The 22,848-nt window shown below is 36.2% G+C and overlaps 1 protein-coding gene across 1 annotated transcript in view; it reads left to right on the forward strand.

Annotated features, from left to right (window-relative positions):
- Nucleotides 1-22,848, forward strand: part of LOC137636600 (dnaJ homolog subfamily C member 13-like) — a 75,772-nt gene that overhangs the window by 35,701 nt on the left and 17,223 nt on the right. The window contains 14 exon segments of the mRNA XM_068369001.1: nucleotides 595-716; nucleotides 718-759; nucleotides 1,840-2,046; nucleotides 3,386-3,550; nucleotides 4,203-4,334; nucleotides 4,574-4,798; nucleotides 5,303-5,494; nucleotides 6,007-6,142; nucleotides 6,861-7,045; nucleotides 7,531-7,722; nucleotides 16,797-16,976; nucleotides 18,586-18,756; nucleotides 19,205-19,435; nucleotides 20,840-21,002. Of these exon segments, the coding sequence (XP_068225102.1) occupies nucleotides 595-716; nucleotides 718-759; nucleotides 1,840-2,046; nucleotides 3,386-3,550; nucleotides 4,203-4,334; nucleotides 4,574-4,798; nucleotides 5,303-5,494; nucleotides 6,007-6,142; nucleotides 6,861-7,045; nucleotides 7,531-7,722; nucleotides 16,797-16,976; nucleotides 18,586-18,756; nucleotides 19,205-19,435; nucleotides 20,840-21,002 (2,343 nt within the window).

The following is a 22,848-nucleotide window of genomic DNA, read 5'->3' on the forward strand; positions in this document are numbered from 1 at the left end:
ACTTCTTAAATTCCATCAATTCAACGACCTCATTAGAAAGATAATTCCATGATTTGGTCACGGTTGGAATAAAACTTGTTGAATACTGTCTAGTATTGAGTCCTATCCCAGTACTCAAATGATAGGAAGTGGGTTGGAGTTAACACCCTTGCTCCTTGTAAGGGCTGAGTGTTAGACATTTTGGGATTTTAAACCAGCCAGTTTGGTTATTGGATAAGTCTCTTATAAATGGACAGGTTTGTATGGTTAGGAAAAATACAAAATACTTTTAAAAATATGTAATTTTGACAGGTAAAATTAGTAAGATTAGAATGATTCACACAAAAAATAACTTCATCTCTCACTACAATAAGTTTTGCATTCCATCAAGATGCATTATAAACTTCATTTCAACTTATATCTTCATTTCAACTTATAAAATTCATTTCAATTTATAAACTTCATTTCAAGTAACTCATTTTAACTTCATTTTAACTTAAAAATTTTGTTTCAATTTATAAACTTACATTTCAACTCATAAACATCATTTCAACTTCTTATCTTCATTTCAACCTATAAATTTCATAACTTCATTTCAACTTTCATTTTCAACAGGGGTGCCAACAAAGAGAGGGGCCGGTCCCTTTAGTTTTAAGGATCTGAAGGAATTCTGGGCCAGTGGCTCGCTCACCCTGAAGACACTGTGTTGGGCTCAAGGAATGGACGGATGGCATCCGGCTCAGCAACATTCCTCAGCTGAAATGGTCGCTCGCAGCCACGGTAAGTAAGATATCTTCAACAATGATAATTACTGGATCAGGTAGCTATTCTCTCTCTCTCTCTCTCTCTCTCTCTCTCTCTCTCTCTCTCTCTCTCTCTCTCTCTCTCTCTCTCTCTCTCTCTCACTCTCTCTCTCTCTCTCTCTCTCTCTCTCTCTCTCCTCTCTCCTCTCTCTCTCTCTCTCTCATCTCTCTCTCTCTCTCTCTCTCTCGCTCTCCTCTCTCTCTCTCTCTCTCTCTCTCTCTCTCCACTCTCTCTCTCTCTCTCTCTCTCTCTCTCTCTCTCCTCTCTCTCTCTCCTCCTCTCTCTCTCTCTCTCTCTTTTTTTTTTTAAGGCCTCAGTGTTTGTTTTCAGTCAGATCTCACCGTATCTTTTCCCAGCTTCTGAAACTATACATCTTTCTGTCAATTACTTTTTCATATACAGTCTAACCTTCCCACCTTCCTCTCTCCGTTGCGAGTAGTGCCGCCAGTGCACCTGAAGCTAATCGTTGTAGGCATTACTTAAAGGCCTTTGCATCGTCCTTTCAGTCCCTAGCGTCTCATTTTTCAGTGTTTCTCTACACCTTCGTTCCCACTTCATTTCGTTGCTGTCTAGTTCTTTAACTTAACCTTCATACTGCAATTTCAATGTTTTCCCTTGATGCACATAGAGGCTGAATGGTCTCCCAAGCCCCAGTGCTGAGTCTGTTGCTACTAATTAATAAAACCAATCCAGTCCTATTCAGCATCGTCTGTCTTTAAATCAAAACATCTCAACTTCTTCATCTGGTCTGTGTGCTTGTTTCTGCTGCAAAGATACATTACAGGTATTATAATGTGGGAAGTGTTTTGAATAAAGTGTTTAATGATAGAGAGTACAGTAGTTGTGTTTTACTTATGAAGTGTTCTCTTACGAGAAATGGAATTCAATGTTATTCGGCTTCAGGAGACGTGTCGTGGAAGACGCCAATAGCGATCTTGCTCTACGCTAGAGGACTGGGGCTAAGTATTCCGAAAAATCTCACTTTGCTGGCATAGTGTATGACCGTATACCTTTGAAAAAACCTTTACATATTATCATCTTCATTTCCTTCATCAGGGGAACGCAGTGATGACGGAAAGTGACCTCGGCACGCTCATCCTCAACATGCTCATCACCATGTGTAGATACTACCCTTCCAGAACGGACGACGGAGCCGTCATACGACCCTTGCCGAAAATCAAGAGGTGCTGCTGTCCGACTAGTTTGTCTCTGCCGCATATCGTCCAATTGCTGCTCACTTTCGATCCAGTTCTAGTGGAAAAGGTTCGTACTGAAGTTCATATGTGGCAGCTGGGTATGTGAACCCATGGGTCTTTTATTTTAGTGATTTTGCTTTGTACTGATTCTTGGCTTTCTGGTCTAGATCATTTTGGAGAAAACGTCATCCCTTTTTATGAAAGTGAGTTTGTTTATTACAATGATTCTTGAGGTACTGTACAGTATTGTTAACAATTTAAATCATATACAGTACAGTACTATATGGTGATAAACCCACATAAGAATGATATCATGTGAAAACAAGAATAGTTAATTTAATAACAGGAACATGATATGTACTCTGATGGTGAAAATGATAATAACAGTGTATGTATGATATGACTCGTAGGGGGATAGCGATGTTAGCGCACCTTACACTATGCTCTTTAGGCATTAATAAAGGGTTTTTACGTTTTCCCATAAGCCCCTACTTCCACCCTCTGATTAGCTTTGTACTTTACGTACGTTCCTGCTACTTTTCAACCATCTCGCTATCCAAACTCTAAAGATTTCTTGCACAAGGAAACTCGAGCTTTTCGAACAAAATGTCCTCTTTGAAAAAGCGACGGTTCATATGACCCAAATGTAATGAATCATCATCAAATAGATTATGACAGATTACTATTGCTGTATTATCATTAATAGCCAAGCTACAATCCTTGTGGGAAAATCATTGCCACAAGCCCAGTATTTCCAACATTACAACTTGTAAATCAATAAAAGAAACTGTAAGTTAACATGTCAACATTTCATATCAACCGAAGGAGAGCAGCAGCAAGATAATATATTGGCTATTAAATAACACTTGCTCTATTTAGCTCTTGAGAAAACAAATTTGACCCAAGAGAAAGATCTAGGTCATACTCATAAAAGCAACGGAAGCTGGACGAAGGCTATAATAGCTTAGTCCTGGTTTTTCCAGCGTCTGAGATTGTATCTAAGGGGTCCTACCCAGCAAAGTTATTAAATTTATTTATCATTCATGTATTACAAATAGCAGTAGAATACAGATCCTATGCTCAGTCATGAAGATACTGTTTATATTAAAAAGATTTATCATTAGACATGAAAATACTGTATAGATTAAAAAGATTTATCATTAGACAAGAAAATACTGTTTATATTAAAAAGATTTATCATTAGACTTGAAAATACTGTATAGATTAAAAAGATTTATCATTAGACAAGAAAATACTGTTCAGATCAAAAGGATTTATCATTAGACACTCCAAATATTTCTAGAATTTATGTTTGAACTAAAAAGTAAAGGGTATATCTGGTGTGGTAATTCTGTTAAGTTCCAGTGATATGATAATTCAATACCTTTACAATATTTCCCAAACAGGTGGCGACGTTGTTGGTCGAAATCATGCAAGACAACCCTCATCTCTCCACCTTATACACGACGGGCGTCTTTTTCTTCATACTCATGTACACCGGTTCGAATGTTCTTCCCATCGGCCGTTTCCTTCACATGTCCCACATGCATCAGGCGTTCAGAGCCGAGGAGGTAGGATAATAATCTTATTGTGTGCTAATAATCTCATTAATTGCTACTAATGTGTTATTGTTCGTAATGGTTCATGTCGCTTATTCCTCATTTCTTTTGTTTCTTGGAATCCAGCATTATATATTAGGTACAGTATACAACTTAAGAATTTAAATATGAATTCTAGACTTGTTTTGTATATTTTCAGATGATATAACAAGATTTATTAATGATAGGTATGATACTCAAATCAGGATAAGAGGATCCATTAGATATTATTGCTCACCTGAAGTCTGATGACTATATATTATACTTGTTTATCTATATACTCGAACATATCGTTTAGAGACCTAAGTGACATAAAAAAACTTGGAGGAAAAGCTACTTTTTATAAGGACTTATTCTAACAATGTACACGAGTCAACATTTGCAGAGAGATGGTGACATAACTGATGACAATGTTATGAAATGATGAGGACCATGAGTTATAATCTGACAGTGCTTTGAAACATTTACAGGGCTTACCTTCATGGTTTTAGATTCGCAATAAGGCGTTGCAAGTTAAGAGATAAAAGTAAAGACAGGGGCAAAGAGGGATTCATTCTTGGATTCAAACTTAGGAGGCTCGCATTTCTATTTCATACAGTATATCCTTTTTCGCATTTTTTTCCAGAATTCCGGAGGGGACATCATGCAACAGAGTATTCTGGGTCAGATATTACCGGAAGCTATGGTTTGTTATTTAGAAAATTACGGAGCGGACAAATTTGCCGAGATTTTCCTTGGAGAATTCGACACTCCTGAGGTTTGTGTCGCATGATTATTTGTTGATACAGTAATGTTTCTCAATTTGATTATGCTTTTATCTTGGAGTAGCCGAAATAAATGATTTGTAAGGAGTCTGCTTTCATCCAGTTCCATCATCTGTAACTGTACCAAATGTAAAACTGTAGATGAGCATTAATATGCTTTAAAAACTACTGACCAATACACAGGAAGTGCAACTAATACCCTGGAAAGCTTAAGACATCTTGATTTTGGCAGGTGATCTGGAGCAGAGAAATGAGACGTCACATGATAGAAAAACTAGCCTCTCACCTGGCAGACTTCACGCCTCGGCTTATGAGTAACACCAGAGCCCTGTATCAGTACTGTGCCATTCCCCACATTACTTACCCACAGCTCGAACAGGAACTCTTCTGCGATATCTACTACCTCAAGCACCTGTGTGATATCGACCGGTTTCCTGACTGGCCGGTTAAGGACCCTGTGAGTACGCTGTAATATTTTGGCAGGGGATTTCTTGTTTCACTAAATTGCATTTTGTGATTTATTATTTTGCAGGATATGCATTCATGGTTTGATTAATTTGCCTTTTTAAGTTTTGTACATAAAAACTAAAATGCAGATAATCTACAGAATTTTATTTCGTAAAGATAAAGAAATATTGATTCTAAGAAAAACTAGAATGATGTTGATATAACGTCTTCTGGAAATGATTTCTGTGGAGTTCACTGTCTTGGCCAACTACTTCAGTGATGTATTATCCAGGAACATTTTCAAGTATTTTCAAGTCACAAGTAATTGATGAAGGAGCTGTCCAAACGTATCATATTCGTTAGTGTAGTAATTCAGAGATTTTGAAAGCGTATCAAATCTACATCTTTGTTTCCATGTTGGAAAGGACAGTAGATTGCTTCTCAATTTCAGAAGTCATACAGTAAACTATATTGCTTAATTCATTCATTTTGATTATCATTCACATTATTCCAGGTTGCTCTATTGAAGAGAGTTCTAACGGCCTGGCGCAACGAGGTAGAAAAGCAGCCCTCGTCAATGAGTGTAGAAGACGCCTTCACCGAACTGGGACTGGAGCAGGAGACCAGACACGACGATGCAAAGATCAGGAAAGCCTACTTTAGATTAGCTCAGAAGTATCATCCTGACAAAAACCCTGATGGAAGAGTAAGCACAGCATTTGTTTTAAATTCTTTTTCAGTTTTATTTCTATTATTTAATCTTAACACTGATGTTTCTAGTTATGTGCTGACATCTGTACATTTCTTAATCCTTTGAGCTCCATAAGATGTAATTTATGTTGGGTTATAACTACTTCCTTCAGCACCCAATGTATGTACCATACTTTCCGCCCAATAGTTAACAGTTTTTTCTCTTATTAATTAAGTACAGTATGTGAAAATTTTACAAAATATGTAAAAATATATCAACGGAAAGGAAATTTAGTCTGCTACACGATGATAAATATTGTAAAATTCTATCTTGTATGATTTTGTGCTAAGATGAGTCAAGTAAAATATTAAGAAAAAGGGCCTTGGGCTTGAGTACCATATTACTTGAAGAGTTTGCACCTAAAGCTTTTAAGTATATTGCCGCGAGTTAAAGAACTCCCTAGCTTTTAAGATGTTTTTGTTTTCATATTTTATCTAAAGCTGCAAAACCAATTTGTTTAATTTCAGGACAAATTTGAGAAAGTCAACAAAGCCTACGAGTTCCTGTGTAGCAGATCAGCGCATTCTGTGGACGGACCTGATCCGAGAAACATTCTTCTAGTCATCAGAACACAAAGCATTCTCTTTTCGCGATACAAGGATGGTAATTATCTCTTTTTATAGGAGGATAGAGAGGCAAGAGAGCATGCTAGAAATAGGAATGAATGGCGAGCGATTGTGACGCAGTTCCGGTAGGCCCTGCTGCTGCCTCCGATGCCTTAGATGACCGCGGAGGTAGCAGCAGTAGGGGATTCAGCATTATGAAGCTTCATCTGTGGTGGATAATGTGGGAGGATGGGCTGTGACAGCCTAGCAGTACCAGCTGAACTCGGTTGAGTCCCTTGTTAGGCTGAAGGAACGTAGAGAGTAGAAGTCCCCTTTTTGTTTTTGTTTCTTTGTTGATGTCGGCTACCCCCCAGAATTGGGGGAAGTGCCTTGGTATATGTATGTATGAATAATGATTAAGTGTGTAGTTTTATAAGGACGACAGAATTGATAACTTTCTTCCTGTATCTAGATTAAGCTTACTGTATATGAAAAAGTGAAATGAGGCTTAATGCCAAGGGAGACAATTGGAGGGATTGGAAGATGAAATGGATTTTGAAGAATGAGTAAAGTATGAGGTAGAACGATTGGGGCAGACTTAATTGCCTTTTATTCAAGCATTGACTTTGATGTTCTTTTCATTAGTATTGTGATCGTCTCGCGATATCGAAGAAATTAATATATGAAATAAAGCTTTATATCAGTGAACAGAATTTAAATTATGTTTCAAGCAAGTATTTCTTTGTTTTTAAGTCCTTATATTTTTATATTTACAGTTCTAGCACCCTACAAATATGCTGGATATCCCATGCTGATCAAAACGATCCAGTTAGAAGCAGACGATGAACAGCTCTTCAGCAAAGAAACGTCTCTCCTTGCTGCGGCGGCAGAATTAACTTATCATACGATAAACTGCTCCGCGTTGAATGCTGAGGAATTGAGAAGAGAGAAAGGACTCGAGGTTCGTACCGAGCAATTGATTGATTTATCCATGGACAATTTTTTTTATAAATGATTGGTCTCTACCATTTTGAAACTTCCACTCTCCAAATTCTTTATTCATCATTTGAAATTTTCCCTTTCCAAAATCTTTATTCATCATTTGCAAACTTCCCCTATCCAAAATCTTTATTCATCATTTTAAAAACTTTCCCTTTCCAAAATCTTTATTAATCATTTGAAAACTTCCCCTCTCCAAAATCTTTATTCAATTATGGTTAATTTTTTTATTGAATCCTGCTCCGTAATGCATAAAGTTGAATATGTTTGCCCTTAAGTTGACCTGGAGCTATACTTTAGCAAATTATTTACTGTAATAGTAAATGCCATTTTAAATAGTTCCTTCATAATTGTATATCATCCCAATGTGTTTGATAAATGTTGTATCTTAAGAATTGTTTGTTTGATAAGGAAACCAATCTCATCTCCCGTGAATCCCGACAACAGGTGCTACAAGGTGCGTACAACCGATGCGTCAGCGTCCTGAATGCCAGCAGCAAGCAGGGTGATGTCGCTGTACAAGTTTGCACCAACATTGCGAAGTGTTATACAGCTGCCGCATCCTTCCCACTGTGTCGGGAGAAACTCATCGAGATGTCGCACTTCATCAAGGATCTCTGCCACACTTTGTATTTCAAGGTAAGGGCTTTACACGAAGTATCTGTACTGGTTTCCTTGGTGTGGTTTCATGAACTTCTGATACTGTAGTATATTTGCTTGAGTCAACTTCAAGGAAAGAAATGCTGTCGTAAGGTGTTATGTTGGTAGGAATGTAAGCCATTTGAGATTTAGGCGTTGCAAGATTACTCTGCAGAAAATTAAACATTGGTGTGTCAACGACTCTCCTTTCATCGTAAATTTATATTCATTTCTATTCATCTGGCTATAATGGGAATTTGAAGTTAAATATATCTACTTTATTGTACATGTTCAAGCTTATAAGAATTAGAAATAAAAGAGTGAAAAGGATAAATTGAAATATGCCAAAAAATTTCTCCAAATCACATAATTTGACGTTACAGGAATTTAAAAATAGTTGTGTTATATTTTACCAGTGATTCTGAGATCATGTTTGGGTTGAATTTGCATCTTCCTTATAAATGAAGAACAGAAGACTTATATGTTTACGATACAGTTTAGTTACAAATAGACATTTTACAGCTGCTATGTTCTAAGATGTTCTCTTTGATTTGAATACTAGTTATTGTACATTCTTCTTTTGAGCAAGAGTTTTTTCAAGAATGTCTCTTCTGTCTACTGTCCGTATTGGGAGAATTTATCCTGTGGTATCAGTTTGGTTTTTAAGACTTGATTTTGAAACTCAAAAGCGGGGCTAGGAATTGTAAGGGCATTATTTGCATGAACCGCCCATGATGTTCAAAGTGCTGCTTCTTCAGAAGCCTGGTTTGTCGACGTTTACTCCCAATATTGTATAGAAAATCATCCCATTTTCTTTCCTTTCAAAAGATACATGACCCCAGTAAAGTAATGGAACAATCTTGACTTTTTCTCGTTAAAAGTGTTTCGTCAAGACATGTATCCCCTCTTCCAGATTATAAGTGTTTATTGCATTTTGAGTAGATAACTACTCAATTGGTTAGCATGTATGGCATGCTAAGAGAGCAAAATTACCTTGGACATATATATGAATGGGGTTAAGATATATGAGAATTCCAAACCTGAACTCAGCAACTTTACAAAAGTGGCTACTAGACTTTGAAAAATGATTCGCAAAGACAAGATACTTTGGCATTGTAAAAGGAGACACTCTTGGTGGTTCGTTTGCTATGGAGTAGTGACTAGAGGTCTTTGATATGAAAAAGTTGAAAACTTTCTACTATTGAAATATCTGGTGTTTCTGAGCAGTATTTAGAGATAAGATCAAGCTCATGAAATTATTTTTTTAAAGTAGGATAAAATACAATAGTTTTGCTTACAGTAAGATCCGGGAATTAATATAGAAGGGATTTGGGCTCATCTGATTACACCTGGGGTTGTGAAGAGGTGAAAAACTATTAACTTGGGAGCTTGAATGTAAACCCTCATGAAAATGCTTAACTCACTATTTAGCTCAATTGAAACCCTCATCACTGACACTTTGTTTCATAGTTTTGCAACCCGATTTATTTCTGTTTCTGGTATTTCTCCTTTACTGTTTTGATGTTGATTCTAAACTTAAAGAGAGGCTATGATACTACTTAAAGGTACCATGTCTTTTAGCTTATTTCATAACTGCTTCTGTTTTGGTTATTTTCTTGTTTATATTTCATTTTCTCTCTTGATTACATTGTCATGTGAAATCTGGCTTTGCAAGGTAACTGCCAAAGTAAAAAAGAAGTATTTGAAGTAGTTCTGCATAGGGTAATAGATTTATCTTGTCTGTTTTGTGATAATAAGACCAGTGTTAATGTATCGATCGGAAACATGGGCTCTAAGACGAAAATAGGAAGCAAAACTTGAGAGAACAGATGAGAATGCTGAGGTGGATGATGGGAATATCATTGCTTGAAAGATTCGTAAATGATGAAATAAGAAGAATGGCATAGTAAAGATTACAGAGGTGAGAAGAGTGTCACGATTCAGATGGTGTGGGCACGTGTTTAGGATGGATGGTGAGGAAGGAGTGAGGAGGGCTTAGGAGAAACCTGTTAGGGGAAGAACCTCTTGAAGTAGACTGAGAATTAAATGATGAGCTAAGTTGGAGGATGATATGGAGAGAAGAGGTTTGATGGAAGAGGATGCCTTTGATAGAAGGCATTGGAGAGGCTGCATCAGGCAAGTGACCCTTCAATGTAGGGATAACGGTGTGAAAGAAAAAGTTATGCAGATAGTGACTCATTTTATGTGAACAGTTGTAAGGAACAATGCAGTGAGGCTACTTATTTCTTGAGCATATTACAGATTCTATAAGTATAACAAGAAGAAAAAAAGTGAAATTATGAAATTTGAGATGCTGAAATGAGGTACTGGTAAATATTGATATGAACATGAAGTCATTGATATTCTGGCTGCTTTATTAGATTATATCCCATCTGGATTTGTTTGTGAGATAATTCGCTATCCTGTTATATCTGAGACATCGAATGCCATGAGAAATTTAGACTTTTGGTTGGTATATCAAGCTAATTTATTTTCCCTCTTTAGTTTAATCAAATGTCAATGTGAATTTCCTTAGCATAGATTCCCAACTAGTGATTTTTTTAATAATAAATACTGTATCTACAAAGTATTTCTTGTAAGGATATTTTGATTGTATATAGCGGGTTCTAGGATATGCCAGTTTAGTACGAAAGAGTAAAGATATTCCACTAGCTACCTTGTCCTTTATAATGCTATTTAAATGCTAATGTTGTTACAATCAGTTTAGAGTACCGTTGAATTCAACCGTTAGAGAGTAACCATTTTTAACTATATTTTAACCATTTCTTTGCTTTGTATATCCCCCAATACTTTTTACTGTTTTACCGCATGCCTCCTCCCCAGGACGTTGAACTGTCCCAGTTTACGAGGGACCTTTGCCATACGCTCAGTTGTAAGGTGAGGGTGGGTCCGCGAGCGAGACCTACTCCTTTGCAGTTCATTTACTTGATTCTTGCATTCCTCAAGCCTCTTGTCGGTCTTTTGTTTATATTGCTTTCATGGCTTACTCTCTCAATTTGTTTGCCGGATCATCATTTTCTGCAGAGAAAGCTGTTTTTTCAATTTTAATGGAGAAAGATTGCTTCCATATTTAATTTTATTAGATTTTTACTATTCTGTTTAAAGACTTTTTGTATCTCCTGTACTGGGATGGGAAGTAGGTTTACCTTTTATCTATGTCGGTTTTTAATGGGTTGGCATTTTATAAAAAACAATTCCAAAATACCCTTGTTTTTCATCCATATCAATATCTAGTGGGTTTACCTTTCAGTGCGTTAGTTCATATAAAGAATTTACGACTGATTCTTGGCATACAGGTGTGGAACGTATGAAAATCACATCTAGAAATTATGAAAGGTTTAGATTTTCATATGTATGTTTTAAAAAGGGGTAAGTTTATATCCATTTGGCAAGCACATTTTTATACGTTAGATTTGATTTTATTTGCATTTTTTGTACTAGTGTTATATGTCGTCTACTAAACTCATGTTGATGCCATCTTTCATTGGAACATTTCTGAAGGACAACAAAAAAAATAAAGGCAATTATAAGTTTTCTTTGAAACAAGGTGTGAGTTTATATGACGATAAAGAAATAGGGTCTGAAATCACACCTTGCTTATTGACAGGGTCAGATTCAAAGACCAGAAGGATTTACATGATTTGAAGTTGAGAATAGGTTAAGACAGTGTTTGATAGTATTCTGTAGATTATAGTTTTTCCTGATTATTTATGAAATTTTTTTAAATTGCATACTTTTCAAACTGGTATTGTAATGGTATAATCGTGACTTAAATTTTAGCCTAATTTTCCATATACTCAGTTGAATCATTCTCTCACATCCTTTATTCAGTGAAGCTTATTGTGTATTCAGGGATGACCCTTTTACTCTAAGCCTCTGTATGGGACACAACACAATTTACTATTGAAATTTAGTTTTTAATGAAAAAACTCATATGCACAGTCTTGGGTGTATGCACGGCAGAAAACACTTAAATTATCAACAAAACTTTCAATTTATATACTATTAATTGTTTGTTTTTATTTAGTTGATTTCCTTTTTAACTAGAGTGATATCCACCAAAACACACATTGGTTATGTTTAAGTGTGTGTATGGATTATAGTTAGTAGAAAGGCTTGAGTATGATTAGTTATGCATCGTGAAAAGCACTCTCAATCTCGGAATTTGGCACATTTGTCAAGGACGCATTTAGTGTTTACGTAGTTCTGTAGTCTTTAGTGTCTGCTTTTAATTCATCAGTTCTCTGATGTACCCCAAGGTTTATGGTTCCCAGCAGACGACGCTTTCAAATCAACACATTGCTTTTTTAATTTTGAATTAGAATTAGATTTTCCTAGTGACTTAGTTTTGATAGATTTCGTTTCCTAATATACCGTCTATTTATGATTTTTTATACTTTATTTACTTCCCAGCAGACGACGCTTCCAAATCAACATATTGCTTTTCTCATTTTGAATTAGAGTTAGAAGATTTTCTAGCCACGTAGTTTTGATAGATTCCATTTCCTAATATATAGTTTATTTATGATTTTTTATACTTTATTTACATCAAGTTATGGTATCTTTATCATCCTGTAGATACCCCTCATACTCATTTCAAGATCTATGGACTCATTTTCAAATAAATGTTGCGTTTGTTATTCGCAGAAGGCTAGCGAGCCTTCTTTTATGGGCCTTAAGTCTGACTTGCCTGCCTGGCTGCTTACACTAACCTGACTTCCATATTGGGGTCTAATGGTCATAATCGCCCATAGTGTTCTTTCAGTAAGGGCGCTGAGTGTTCACTATGCATTACAGAGTCAAGTTCCTCGTATAAGAGTAGAATTCCCGAATTACTTTAGATCCTTCTGCTGCTAAACACAACACAGAGTAGGAAGTCTTGAATCCTTATATCCCTTCTCTCCCTAAAATAAGTTTTCGTAAACAATATTTTTAATTTGGGAGATAGTTTTTCATATTGTAGATGTTCTTAATTTCATAATGTTGGTGATCTATCAGCTAAAGCCGGTTAATTACATCATGTTCTGAATAACAACGTGGATTTGGTGTCTTCCAAACTCAGTCACTAGCTCACCACGGGGTTACATTAGTTGGGTAAATACTAATTTTTGAGCTTTATCGCCCACATGAGTTCACAGAAATTATAGTACTGTAGGTTATTTTCATTTAGTGCAAAAATATCATCATCTCCTCCTACGCCTATTAACGCAAAGGGCCTCGGTTAGATTTTGCCAGTCGTCTCTATCTTGAGCTTTTAATTCAATACTTCTCTATTCATCATCTCATACTTCACGCTTCATATTCCTTGGCTATGAATGCCTTGGTCTTCCAACTATTACTATGGAGGTGTTGTTACATAGGCCATTCCTTTCACCAATGAACCAGATATATGTAGTATGTTGTAGGTGTTGCAGTGATTACCAGAGTACGTCACCAGGTATTCACGTGTTTGAATCGAAAGTGAAATTGACTTTGAGTTGACGTTGTGTATCAAAGGCATTTTATTAAGGAATTAGAATATTTCTTTGAGTACTCAAGTGAATTTCTATTGTGAGTTAAGTTTTCATGGTCATTCATGGATGGGAAGATGAGAAGTATAAAGAAAGGAAAGGAAATATATATTATGAACATACACATAGTTTATTTGGATAATGAACTTTATTTGTGAAGTACAGTAATGATTAACTTTACAAAATAAATGACATACTTTCTTAAACATAACAGTTTTTCATATTTTTATTATATTTTGGTATTAGTCTTAGTACAGTGGTTCCCAAAGAACTATGATATAAAGTGCCTTGTATCACCACCTCTTCAAGACATGGAAAGTAATTAGTATCGGAGCGGATGATTATGATTAATTATGACATAATTTAAACTTATTTAAAGATAGACTGCTATGAGGGTGTTACACACTCTCTCTCTCTCTCTCTCTCTCTCTCTCTCTCTCTCTCTCTCTCTCTCTCTCTCTCTCTCTCTCTCTCTCTCTCTCTCTCTCTCTCTCTCTCTCTCCCCCCCCCATATCAACTTTTTTTATTTCCTTAATTTATTTTTTTCATATCATCGTATTAGAATATTTTAATTCTGGTACATGTTTAATATATTTGGGCAACTGCTTTATCAGTCATAAGACAGTTTTTCTCATTATGCTTTGTTGTAAATGACCCGAGAGAGTACAGCTGTAGCAGCTGTCTGTCATTTGCCAGACTTTTTTTTTTTTATTTTAAGATTGAAGAGTTCAGTTCCATCAGTTTACTTTCCTTGATACTGTTTAATCCCATCCATATACCAAGGCACTTCCCCCAATTTTGGGGGGTAGCCGACACCAACAATGAAACAAAACAAAAAGGGGACCTCTACTCTCTACGTTCCTTCAGCCTAACCAGGGACTCAACCGAGTTCAGCTGGTACTGCTAGGGTGCCACAGCCCAACCTCCCACAATATCCACCACAGATGAAGCTTCATACTGCTGAATCCCCTACTGCTGCTACCTCCGCGGTCATCTAAGGCACCGGAGGAAGCAGCAGGGTCTACTGGAACTGCGTCACAATCGCTCGCCATTCATTCCTATTTCTAGCACGCTCTCTTGCCTCTCTCACATCTATCCTCCTATCACCCAGAGCTTTCTTCACACCATCCATCCACCCAAACCTTGGCCTTCCTCTTGTACTTCTCCCATCAACTCTTGCATTCATCACCTTCTTTAGCAGACAACCATTTTCCATTCTCTCAACATGGCCAAACCACCTCAACACATTCATATCCACTCTAGCCGCTAACTCATTTCTTACACCCGTTCTCTCCCTCACCACTTCGTTCCTAACCCTATCTACTCGAGATACACCAGCCATACTCCTTAGACACTTCATCTCAAACACATTCAATTTCTGTCTCTCCATCACTTTCATTCCCCACAACTCCAATCCATACATCACAGTTGGTACAATCACTTTCTCATATAGAACTCTCTTTACATTCATGCCCAACCCTCTATTTTTTACTACTCCCTTAACTGCCCCCAACACTTTGCAACCTTCATTCACTCTCTGACGTACATCTGCTTCCACTCCACCATTTGCTGCAACAACAGACCCCAAGTACTTAAACTGATCCACCTCCTCAAGTAACTCTCCATTCAACATGATGTTCAACCTTGCACCACCTTCCCTTCTCGTACATCTCATAACCTTACTCTTACCCACATTAACTCTCAACTTCCTTCTCTCACACACCCTTCCAAATTCTGTCACTAGTCGGTCAAGCTTCTCTTCTGTGTCTGCTACCAGTACAGTATCATCCGCAAACAACAACTGATTTACCTCCCATTCATGGTCATTCTCGCCTACCAGTTTTAATCCTCGTCCAAGCACTCGAGCATTCACCTCTCTCACCACTCCATCAACATACAAGTTAAACAACCACGGCAACATCACACATCCCTGTCTCAGCCCCACTCTCACCGGAAACCAATCACTCACTTCATTTCCTATTCTAACACATGCTTTACTACCTTTGTAGAAACTTTTCACTGCTTGCAACAACCTTCCACCAACTCCATATAACCTCATCACATTCCACATTGCTTCCCTATCAACTCTATCATATGCTTTCTCCAGATCCATAAACGCAACATACACCTCCTTACCTTTTGCTAAATATTTCTCGCATATCTGCCTAACTGTAAAAATCTGATTCATACAACCCCTACCTCTTCTAAAACCACCCTGTACTTCCAAGATTGCATTCTCTGTTTTATCCTTAATCCTATTAATCAATACTCTACCATACACTTTTCCAACTACACTCAACAAACTAATACCTCTTGAATTACAACACTCATGCACATCTCCCTTACCCTTATATAGTGGTACAATACATGCACAAACCCAATCCACTGGTACCATTGACAACACAAAACACATTAAACAATCTCACCAACCATTCAAGTACAGTCACACCCCCTTCCTTCAACATCTCAGCTTTCACACCATCCATACCAGATGCTTTTCCTACTCTCGTTTCATCTAGTGCTCTCTTCACTTCCTCTATTGTAATCTCTCTCTCATTCTCATCTCCCATCACTGGCACCTCAACACCTGGAACAGCAATTATATCTGCCTCCCTATTATCCTCAACATTCAGCAAACTTTCAAAATATTCCGCCCACCTTTTCCTTGCCTCCTCTCCTTTTAACAACCTTCCATTTCCATCTTTCACTGTCTCTTCAATTCTTGCGCCAGCCTTCCTTACTCTCTTCACTTCTTTCCAAAACTTCTTCTCATTCTTCTGTTTAATATAGTCATTTTATTGGAGGTTTTTTAGTTACTTTGTACAGTACTTAGGTGGGAGTCTTATTTCTTCTTTTCTCCATTTTTAAACATGTAAAAGTACTAAGGTTAGTTTACAGTACAAAAATACCAGATTTCCAAAAGCAATATAATATTTGATGTAAGTTACCGTATATACATTATAATTCATGTCTTGTTTTCAAGTGGACCTCTTGCAGTATTTAGGGGTCACTTTCTTAGTAGACTCTTGGAACTATTGTCATTCTGATAAACTATAAAACTATACAAATATGTTTGAATGGCAGAAACCAAGATGGCTAGTTTAACCTAGGAGTAAAAAATACTCTGCCTATTTGTTTAGTTTAAGTTACATGCAGACTACATTTATTATTCTTGCAAAGTCTTCTTATTTATTTGTATCTTTCATTGATATAGATATATTTTATTTAATACAGTGCAGTCATGTATACTGCATTATAAGTCTGCATGTATGAATATATGAATATACTGCCAGATTTGGGGAATAATATTTTGAGTTATAAGAAATATATTGCATGGTCAGTGACATTCACAATGACCCATGGAGATAAGAAGAATTTTTAAATAATTAATCAAATTAAATTGTTTTTCATAGCCAAGGCAGTTCGTAAGTGACAAAAGAAGAAGAATTTTTAAATAATTAATCAAATTAAATTGTTTTTCATAGCCAAGGCAGTTCGTAAGTGACCATCGAAGAATAAGTTACGACCTTCTTATTCCCACAGAGTTTACTTCGCGTGTGCCTCGTTGGCGTGGAGTGCGTCTCGGCGCTGGCCGTGGACCAGATCCTTCAGATGAATCTTCTTCAGGCGGGAGTCATCTGGCACCTCTTACTATTCCTATTCTCCTACGATTACACTCTGGATGAGGGTGGCGTCAGCAAATCCGAAGACTCGAACCAGCAGGTAATTTCCACCCCAGTGGTCTTGGTTTACCTTTCTTCTTCCCTAAAGTTTCAACCCTTAAGGGTTAATACCGTTATTGCACCTCAAATGGTATACTGTAGGCATTATTTAATGGTCTTTGGTGTTCCTTCCGTCGCTTGCTGTAGTTTGTCCTTTTACCCTTTATCCCATCTTACTGTCTTACCTCTTAACTTTTACTCTTAGTATAAATGAAGGTTTTCCCTCCAATGTGCTTAGGAAATGAATGGCCTCCCAAGCCCCTGTGTAGGGCTATTTAATCCAAGTTCCATTAATCCCATCAAAGTTTCATCGTATAAAAGCTTTTCATCAACAACTTGTTCCCAAGTTGTAGTTACCATCAAAATGGATTTTACAATGTCTCATCTGCCTTTTGCCTCACTTATGTTCCCCTTTCTTTTCTTCCAATTTGCTTTCCACCTTCTTGAACCTCGGTGTGGAAGGGGGTTACCAAGCTTCAGTATTGAAACATGTAACCCAAATTCTACAAATCAATTTTTATTAACATTTTGTATGTCTCATTGTGATCAAACCACATAAAAATACAGATCCATCTTTTCACTCACCTGATTGAATCATACTATATCTGCGTTGTTTCACATTTTATTTTGTTACTTTTACTTTACATCCACTGTTTAAACTTTTCGTCTTAACAGGTCCTCAAGGGAGTTTTGACTTTGCAGTCTATTCATTTGTACATAATTTGTTACATTTACTTCGTAATTCTCTTTTCAACACTTTGCAGAGATCATGCTCTTCTACTCTGTGATTTATCACCCCTTATCCTTTCATCATCTATTACTGGTACTGTATTCACAGCTAAATATATTAATCAGTTGTTTCCATTCTTCCTTCTACAGAAATATTGAATATTTCATCTTTCTATTCTCCATTTAATGTCAAAATTATTTTGTTAGCATTCACTTTCAACTTTATATACTTTAACAAACACTTTTACGAGTCTCAAATTTTTTGTTGTCAGGTTTGTAAAAGGTTTATTTTTGTTTCCATTCTTTCCTCTACAGAAATATTGAATATTCTTCTTTCTGTTTTTTATTCAACGTCAAAATTATTTTGTTAGCATTCACTTTCAACTTTATATACTTTAACAAACACTTTTATGAGTCTCTCAAACTTTTCGTTGGCATAAGTTTATAAAAGGTTTATTTTTGTGTGCATTCTTCCCTCTACAGAAATATTGAATACTCATCTTTCTATTTTCTATCGACGTCAAAATTATTTTGTTAGCATTCACTTTCAACTTTATAAACTTTAACAAACACTTTTAGTAGTCTCTTTAACTTTTTGTTGCCATAAGTTTATAAAAGGTTTATTTTGCTTGTATTCAGAAACCTTTTTATTTATTCCACTAGCGAAAGGGATAAACAGTGCACTTTGTATATGTATTACAGTATATGGAACAATTAATGTGGAAATTTTCTGGTTAGAGTTTCTTTTTTACTCATCTTACCCTCTCCTGAAGGGGAGTCTTTTTTGTTTTTAGTTATGTAGAAAAACATTGTCATAGTATTAAGATGATAAGTCACTAATGATAGCTGTTGTAGAGTTTGCATGAATATTTTTTATACAGGAAATGTGTAACAGATTAGCCAAGCTAGCTCTTCGTGCTAGCGGCCGCTTGGCGGGCTTATTTAGTCAAGAGGCTGAGACCACTCCTGTCAACACCGTTATTCATGCCGTTCTGCAGAGGCTGCTGACGTCGTACGTAGTATCGCTGATACCAGAAAGGAGTCCGGAAGAAGTAAGAGGCTGGGATGATACTGTTATTTTTAAGAGTTATTTTAATGGCCTATCATCTTTTGTATTCTTCCATTTGATATCCTAAATGATGATGAAATAGAATTTTTTGTAAAATAGATTTTATCTCATAGTATGTAGCACTAGTGGGAAGAAGTTATCTTTTTGCTGTCGTAGATGACACAGATTCTATCTTGCTCACAAAATAAGGTCATAAAACAAAAGAAAGCCATAAATAGTCTTATTTATCAAGTAGAGTTGTCCTTATACCTGTTTTTAATAAGAATAATTAAGATTATATGTTATTGTATCGTTAGGCTGGGAGGAACGTAGAGAGTAGAGGTCCCCTTTTTTGTTTTTGTTTCATTTGTTGATGTTGGTATATGTATGTATGTATGTATGTATTGTTGTTGATCATAATGTGAATTCACAATAATCTTAATCCCCTAAAGGTTCTCAAGCTCTTGACGAGTAACGTAGAAACTCCCTATTTGATTTGGGATAATGGAACTCGCATGCAGCTCCTGGACTTCCTCAATGTGAACCAGCAGTCTCACGTGCGAACGGGGGAGTCGGATCCGGAGTACGGCGCTGCCTTCGAGTTTGACGCGCATAAAGACGAACTGGTCATTGGAGGAGTCTTTATTAGAATCTACAACGAACAGTCAACATTCCCAATACAGGTAATACTCGTTGACTATCTTCTCAGTTTCCGAAGTTTTCCCTTTGTACTCTGTATGTGTAGTTTGACTTGTTAGTCATTCTTACACGGATACAAACCTTCAGTCTTTAACCCTTTTACCCCCAGGCTATTTGGAAATTTCCAACCTTTAACCCCCAGGGGTTATTTTTTTTTTTCAAGTACATTTTGCAGTATATTTTTTTCAAATTGCTCTAACAGCCTTAATTTTCGTCATAGAAAGGTCAGGTTGATCTCATTCTTTTGGAAAATGCCTGAAGTTTCTCAAAAAGTTATAAAAAAATATGAAAAAAAAAATATAAATAGCAGTTTTTTGCAAGGACGTACCGGTACGTCCATAGGGGTAAAGGGGTGAGTTTTGTGAAACGTACCAGTACGTCCTTTGGGGGTAAAAGGGTTAACAGTGTTCTTTATTTATGCCTGGGATGGAGTTCTGGCGATGAAGTTGACATACTTGTAATGGATCAGTCAGTTAAGAAATCTGCAACTTAGATTTTTTATTTTTGTATTCTTGTTTTTAGATGCTGAGGACAGACGAAATGTTTTTGTAAAGCAATACTATAGTTTTCTATCAGCTATTGATCAGCATTTGATAAAATTACTTGCAATTTTGCCTAGACATATTACAGCACATGCAACTCAAGATTTTTTTTATTTTTAATAATATGTGAATTACATTGCTGTATTCAATAAAAGTTTTGGATTTATGATACATTCCAGTGGTAAATTTTACTGACTTCCACACAGCAAGAAAACTGTCATCCATTATAAAGTATATACAGTGATACCTCTGGATACGAAAGTTTCTGCTTACGAAAAATTCAGGATTTTTATGCCCCAGTAAACGAAAAAATTTTCAGGATACGAAAAGCTTACGAGATCCCAACTCGTCACCGAGAGTACAGTACCTTTTTTTTCAGGGTATCAACCCTTAATTTAGGTGTACAGGTAACAATACACCTTCACTGATCCAAATGCTTTACATACAGTACCGTAACTTTTATACAGTAGTAAAGAAAATGGACCGTTTTCTTAGAGCTTGGAGGGGATAACTAGGCTATAACTACATTATTGAATAATCTCATGGTGGTTTCTGGAATGGATTAGGCTGTTTTTAACGGTTGGGTTAATTATTGAATGATAGAAATGGCTGCATTGCATGTTTATTACTACAGTTTAGCGTGTTTATGAAAGAAAAGGTGACTTTTTGTAAGGCTTGGAACGGATTAGGCTATTTACATGTAAAACGCGACTCAGGATACGAAAAAATCAGGATACGGAACCGTATCCTGAACGGATTACTTTCGTATCCTGAGGCATCACTGTATATTATTTATTATCTTGTTATCATCTATCTATATTATATTTTTCCTTTTATGATCTGCAGAATCCGAAAGATCTGACACAAGAATTACTCCAGTACATTGGAGGAGAGACTCAGTACGTACACTCGCTTCTGTCCATCTCGTCGGCGTCGGTCTCTCACCCGAGGCTCGCACGCGTCGGCGATGCGTTGAGAGCGCTGGTTAATGTGATAAAAAATAATCCCGGTAAGTGTAGTCAATGGTCCTTCTGATTATTATTTTAGTTTTTGTTTTTTATTTTGTGATAAATAATAACCCTGGTAAGTGCAATCACTAGTCTTCTTCTGATTATTATAGATTTCCGAGTTTGTGTTTCTATTTTTATATCTTTTCATTTTTTGGTCTTCTGATTATTATAGATTTTCAAGTTTGTTTCAAATTTTTTATCTTTTCATTTTTTATGATTTTTTTTTCTATTTTATCACTTGTGTTTAGAATAAAATTATTCTGACTTATTTTTATTTCTGTTTTTAAGTTTTTCATGTAAGGCACTGTACTTCTTCTAATTTTAACCATGGCTTACAGGGAGTATACAGTCTTATGGTAAGAAAGGACCAGATTCCAGGTATTATAGAGATTGCTCTTTAAGCAGTATGGTATTTCTGGAAGTAGTATGATAGTGGTAAAAAAATTTTTAACTAAAAGCTAGTCCTCCTGTTTAGCATTTGTGTACGCAGAGATCTTTTGGATAAATATATTTTTTGTACGATATTTTCTCTTCATTAGCCACAGTGAGATCACCGATCTATCATATAATGTATAAACTATGTCCATGCTTCGAGTAATTTTGAGAATTTCTTTGATTTTTGAACTATTACAAAGTCCCTTTTTTATTGTCAATGTCTTGGTAGGAAAAATATGAAAAATAAGGGTCTGTCTTCCTCTTTAGCATTCAAGCAAGAGGTCTTTGGGCAAATAGATTTTTTTGTACACTATTTTATCTTTAGCTACAAGGAGCCAGCCTTTCTATCATATATAAAAAATTTCAATGCTTGAGTAATATTGAAAATCTCTTGTTTTTGTGTTGTTTTCAATCTAATATAGTTCTTTTTCATTGTCAAGTCTTGGTAGGAATTAGAATAATCTCAAATACTTACAAATGCCAAAAAAAAAATAAGAATAATTCTGGAGCATTCAAAATAATCCCAAAGCTGAATGCATTGTTTTTACCATGTTTCATATGAATTAAAAATTCCCAAAACTTATTTTTACCACTATCATGCTGGTATGTAACAAATACAGTAGTACACTAATAAAGGTTTTGCATTAGCTTCAATCCCTAGAAAGTACTGTACAGTACTGTAATGGAGTGGTGTTTGTGTGCTAGCTATTACAATTTTCCATATTTATACCTTCTGCGTATGAAGCATATGTGTTTTTACGATATGTTTCTGTATGGCTATTTCTAACGTGTGTTCTATGCCTGGTCATTTCTTTGGCTGTGGTTTTCTTGTAGTTTGTTGGTGAAGTTATAGAAATGTCAGAAATTAATTTTTATTTTAATTTTTATTTCTATTGGCATTCAATGCAGTACTGTTATGCTCAAAAGTCAGTAGTTAAAGAATATTGAGAACTGCTTTTCTGGTTGCGGTGATTAAAACAACTAATTGTATTGCGTGTTGCATATGTGCTGCCAGTTGAACACGTGTAGATTTTGATTCCAAAGAAATTTTCGGTTTTACAAATCTGGGCTTCAGCTTTTTTCTGTTATTGGATAGTTTGTAAGTTAGCCTTTATGGATGAGAAGCCTTTTAGATTGATAGGATTATCTTCGAGGAAAGTAGTTTCTCATTGTAAGTACCGGGTAGTTCCATAAATCTTAAACCGATAAACCAGTACCCGGAAGCGTAAGTAGTCGTGAATGAACAAGTCCCCTTGGATGATACCAACCAACGTTTTCATTGCAAACATCAATTTGGATTCACATTTGTGGTCTCAGATGTTCTCAAAACCATTAGTGTTTCGTCGTCCGCACGGAAGAAGAAGGAGACATATCGGTAGGTACAAATGACCTGCTTCAAACTTTGTGCAT

The sequence above is a fragment of the Palaemon carinicauda genome, unplaced genomic scaffold (genome assembly GCF_036898095.1).
Source record: "Palaemon carinicauda isolate YSFRI2023 unplaced genomic scaffold, ASM3689809v2 scaffold34, whole genome shotgun sequence".
Classification (NCBI taxonomy): domain Eukaryota; kingdom Metazoa; phylum Arthropoda; class Malacostraca; order Decapoda; family Palaemonidae; genus Palaemon; species Palaemon carinicauda.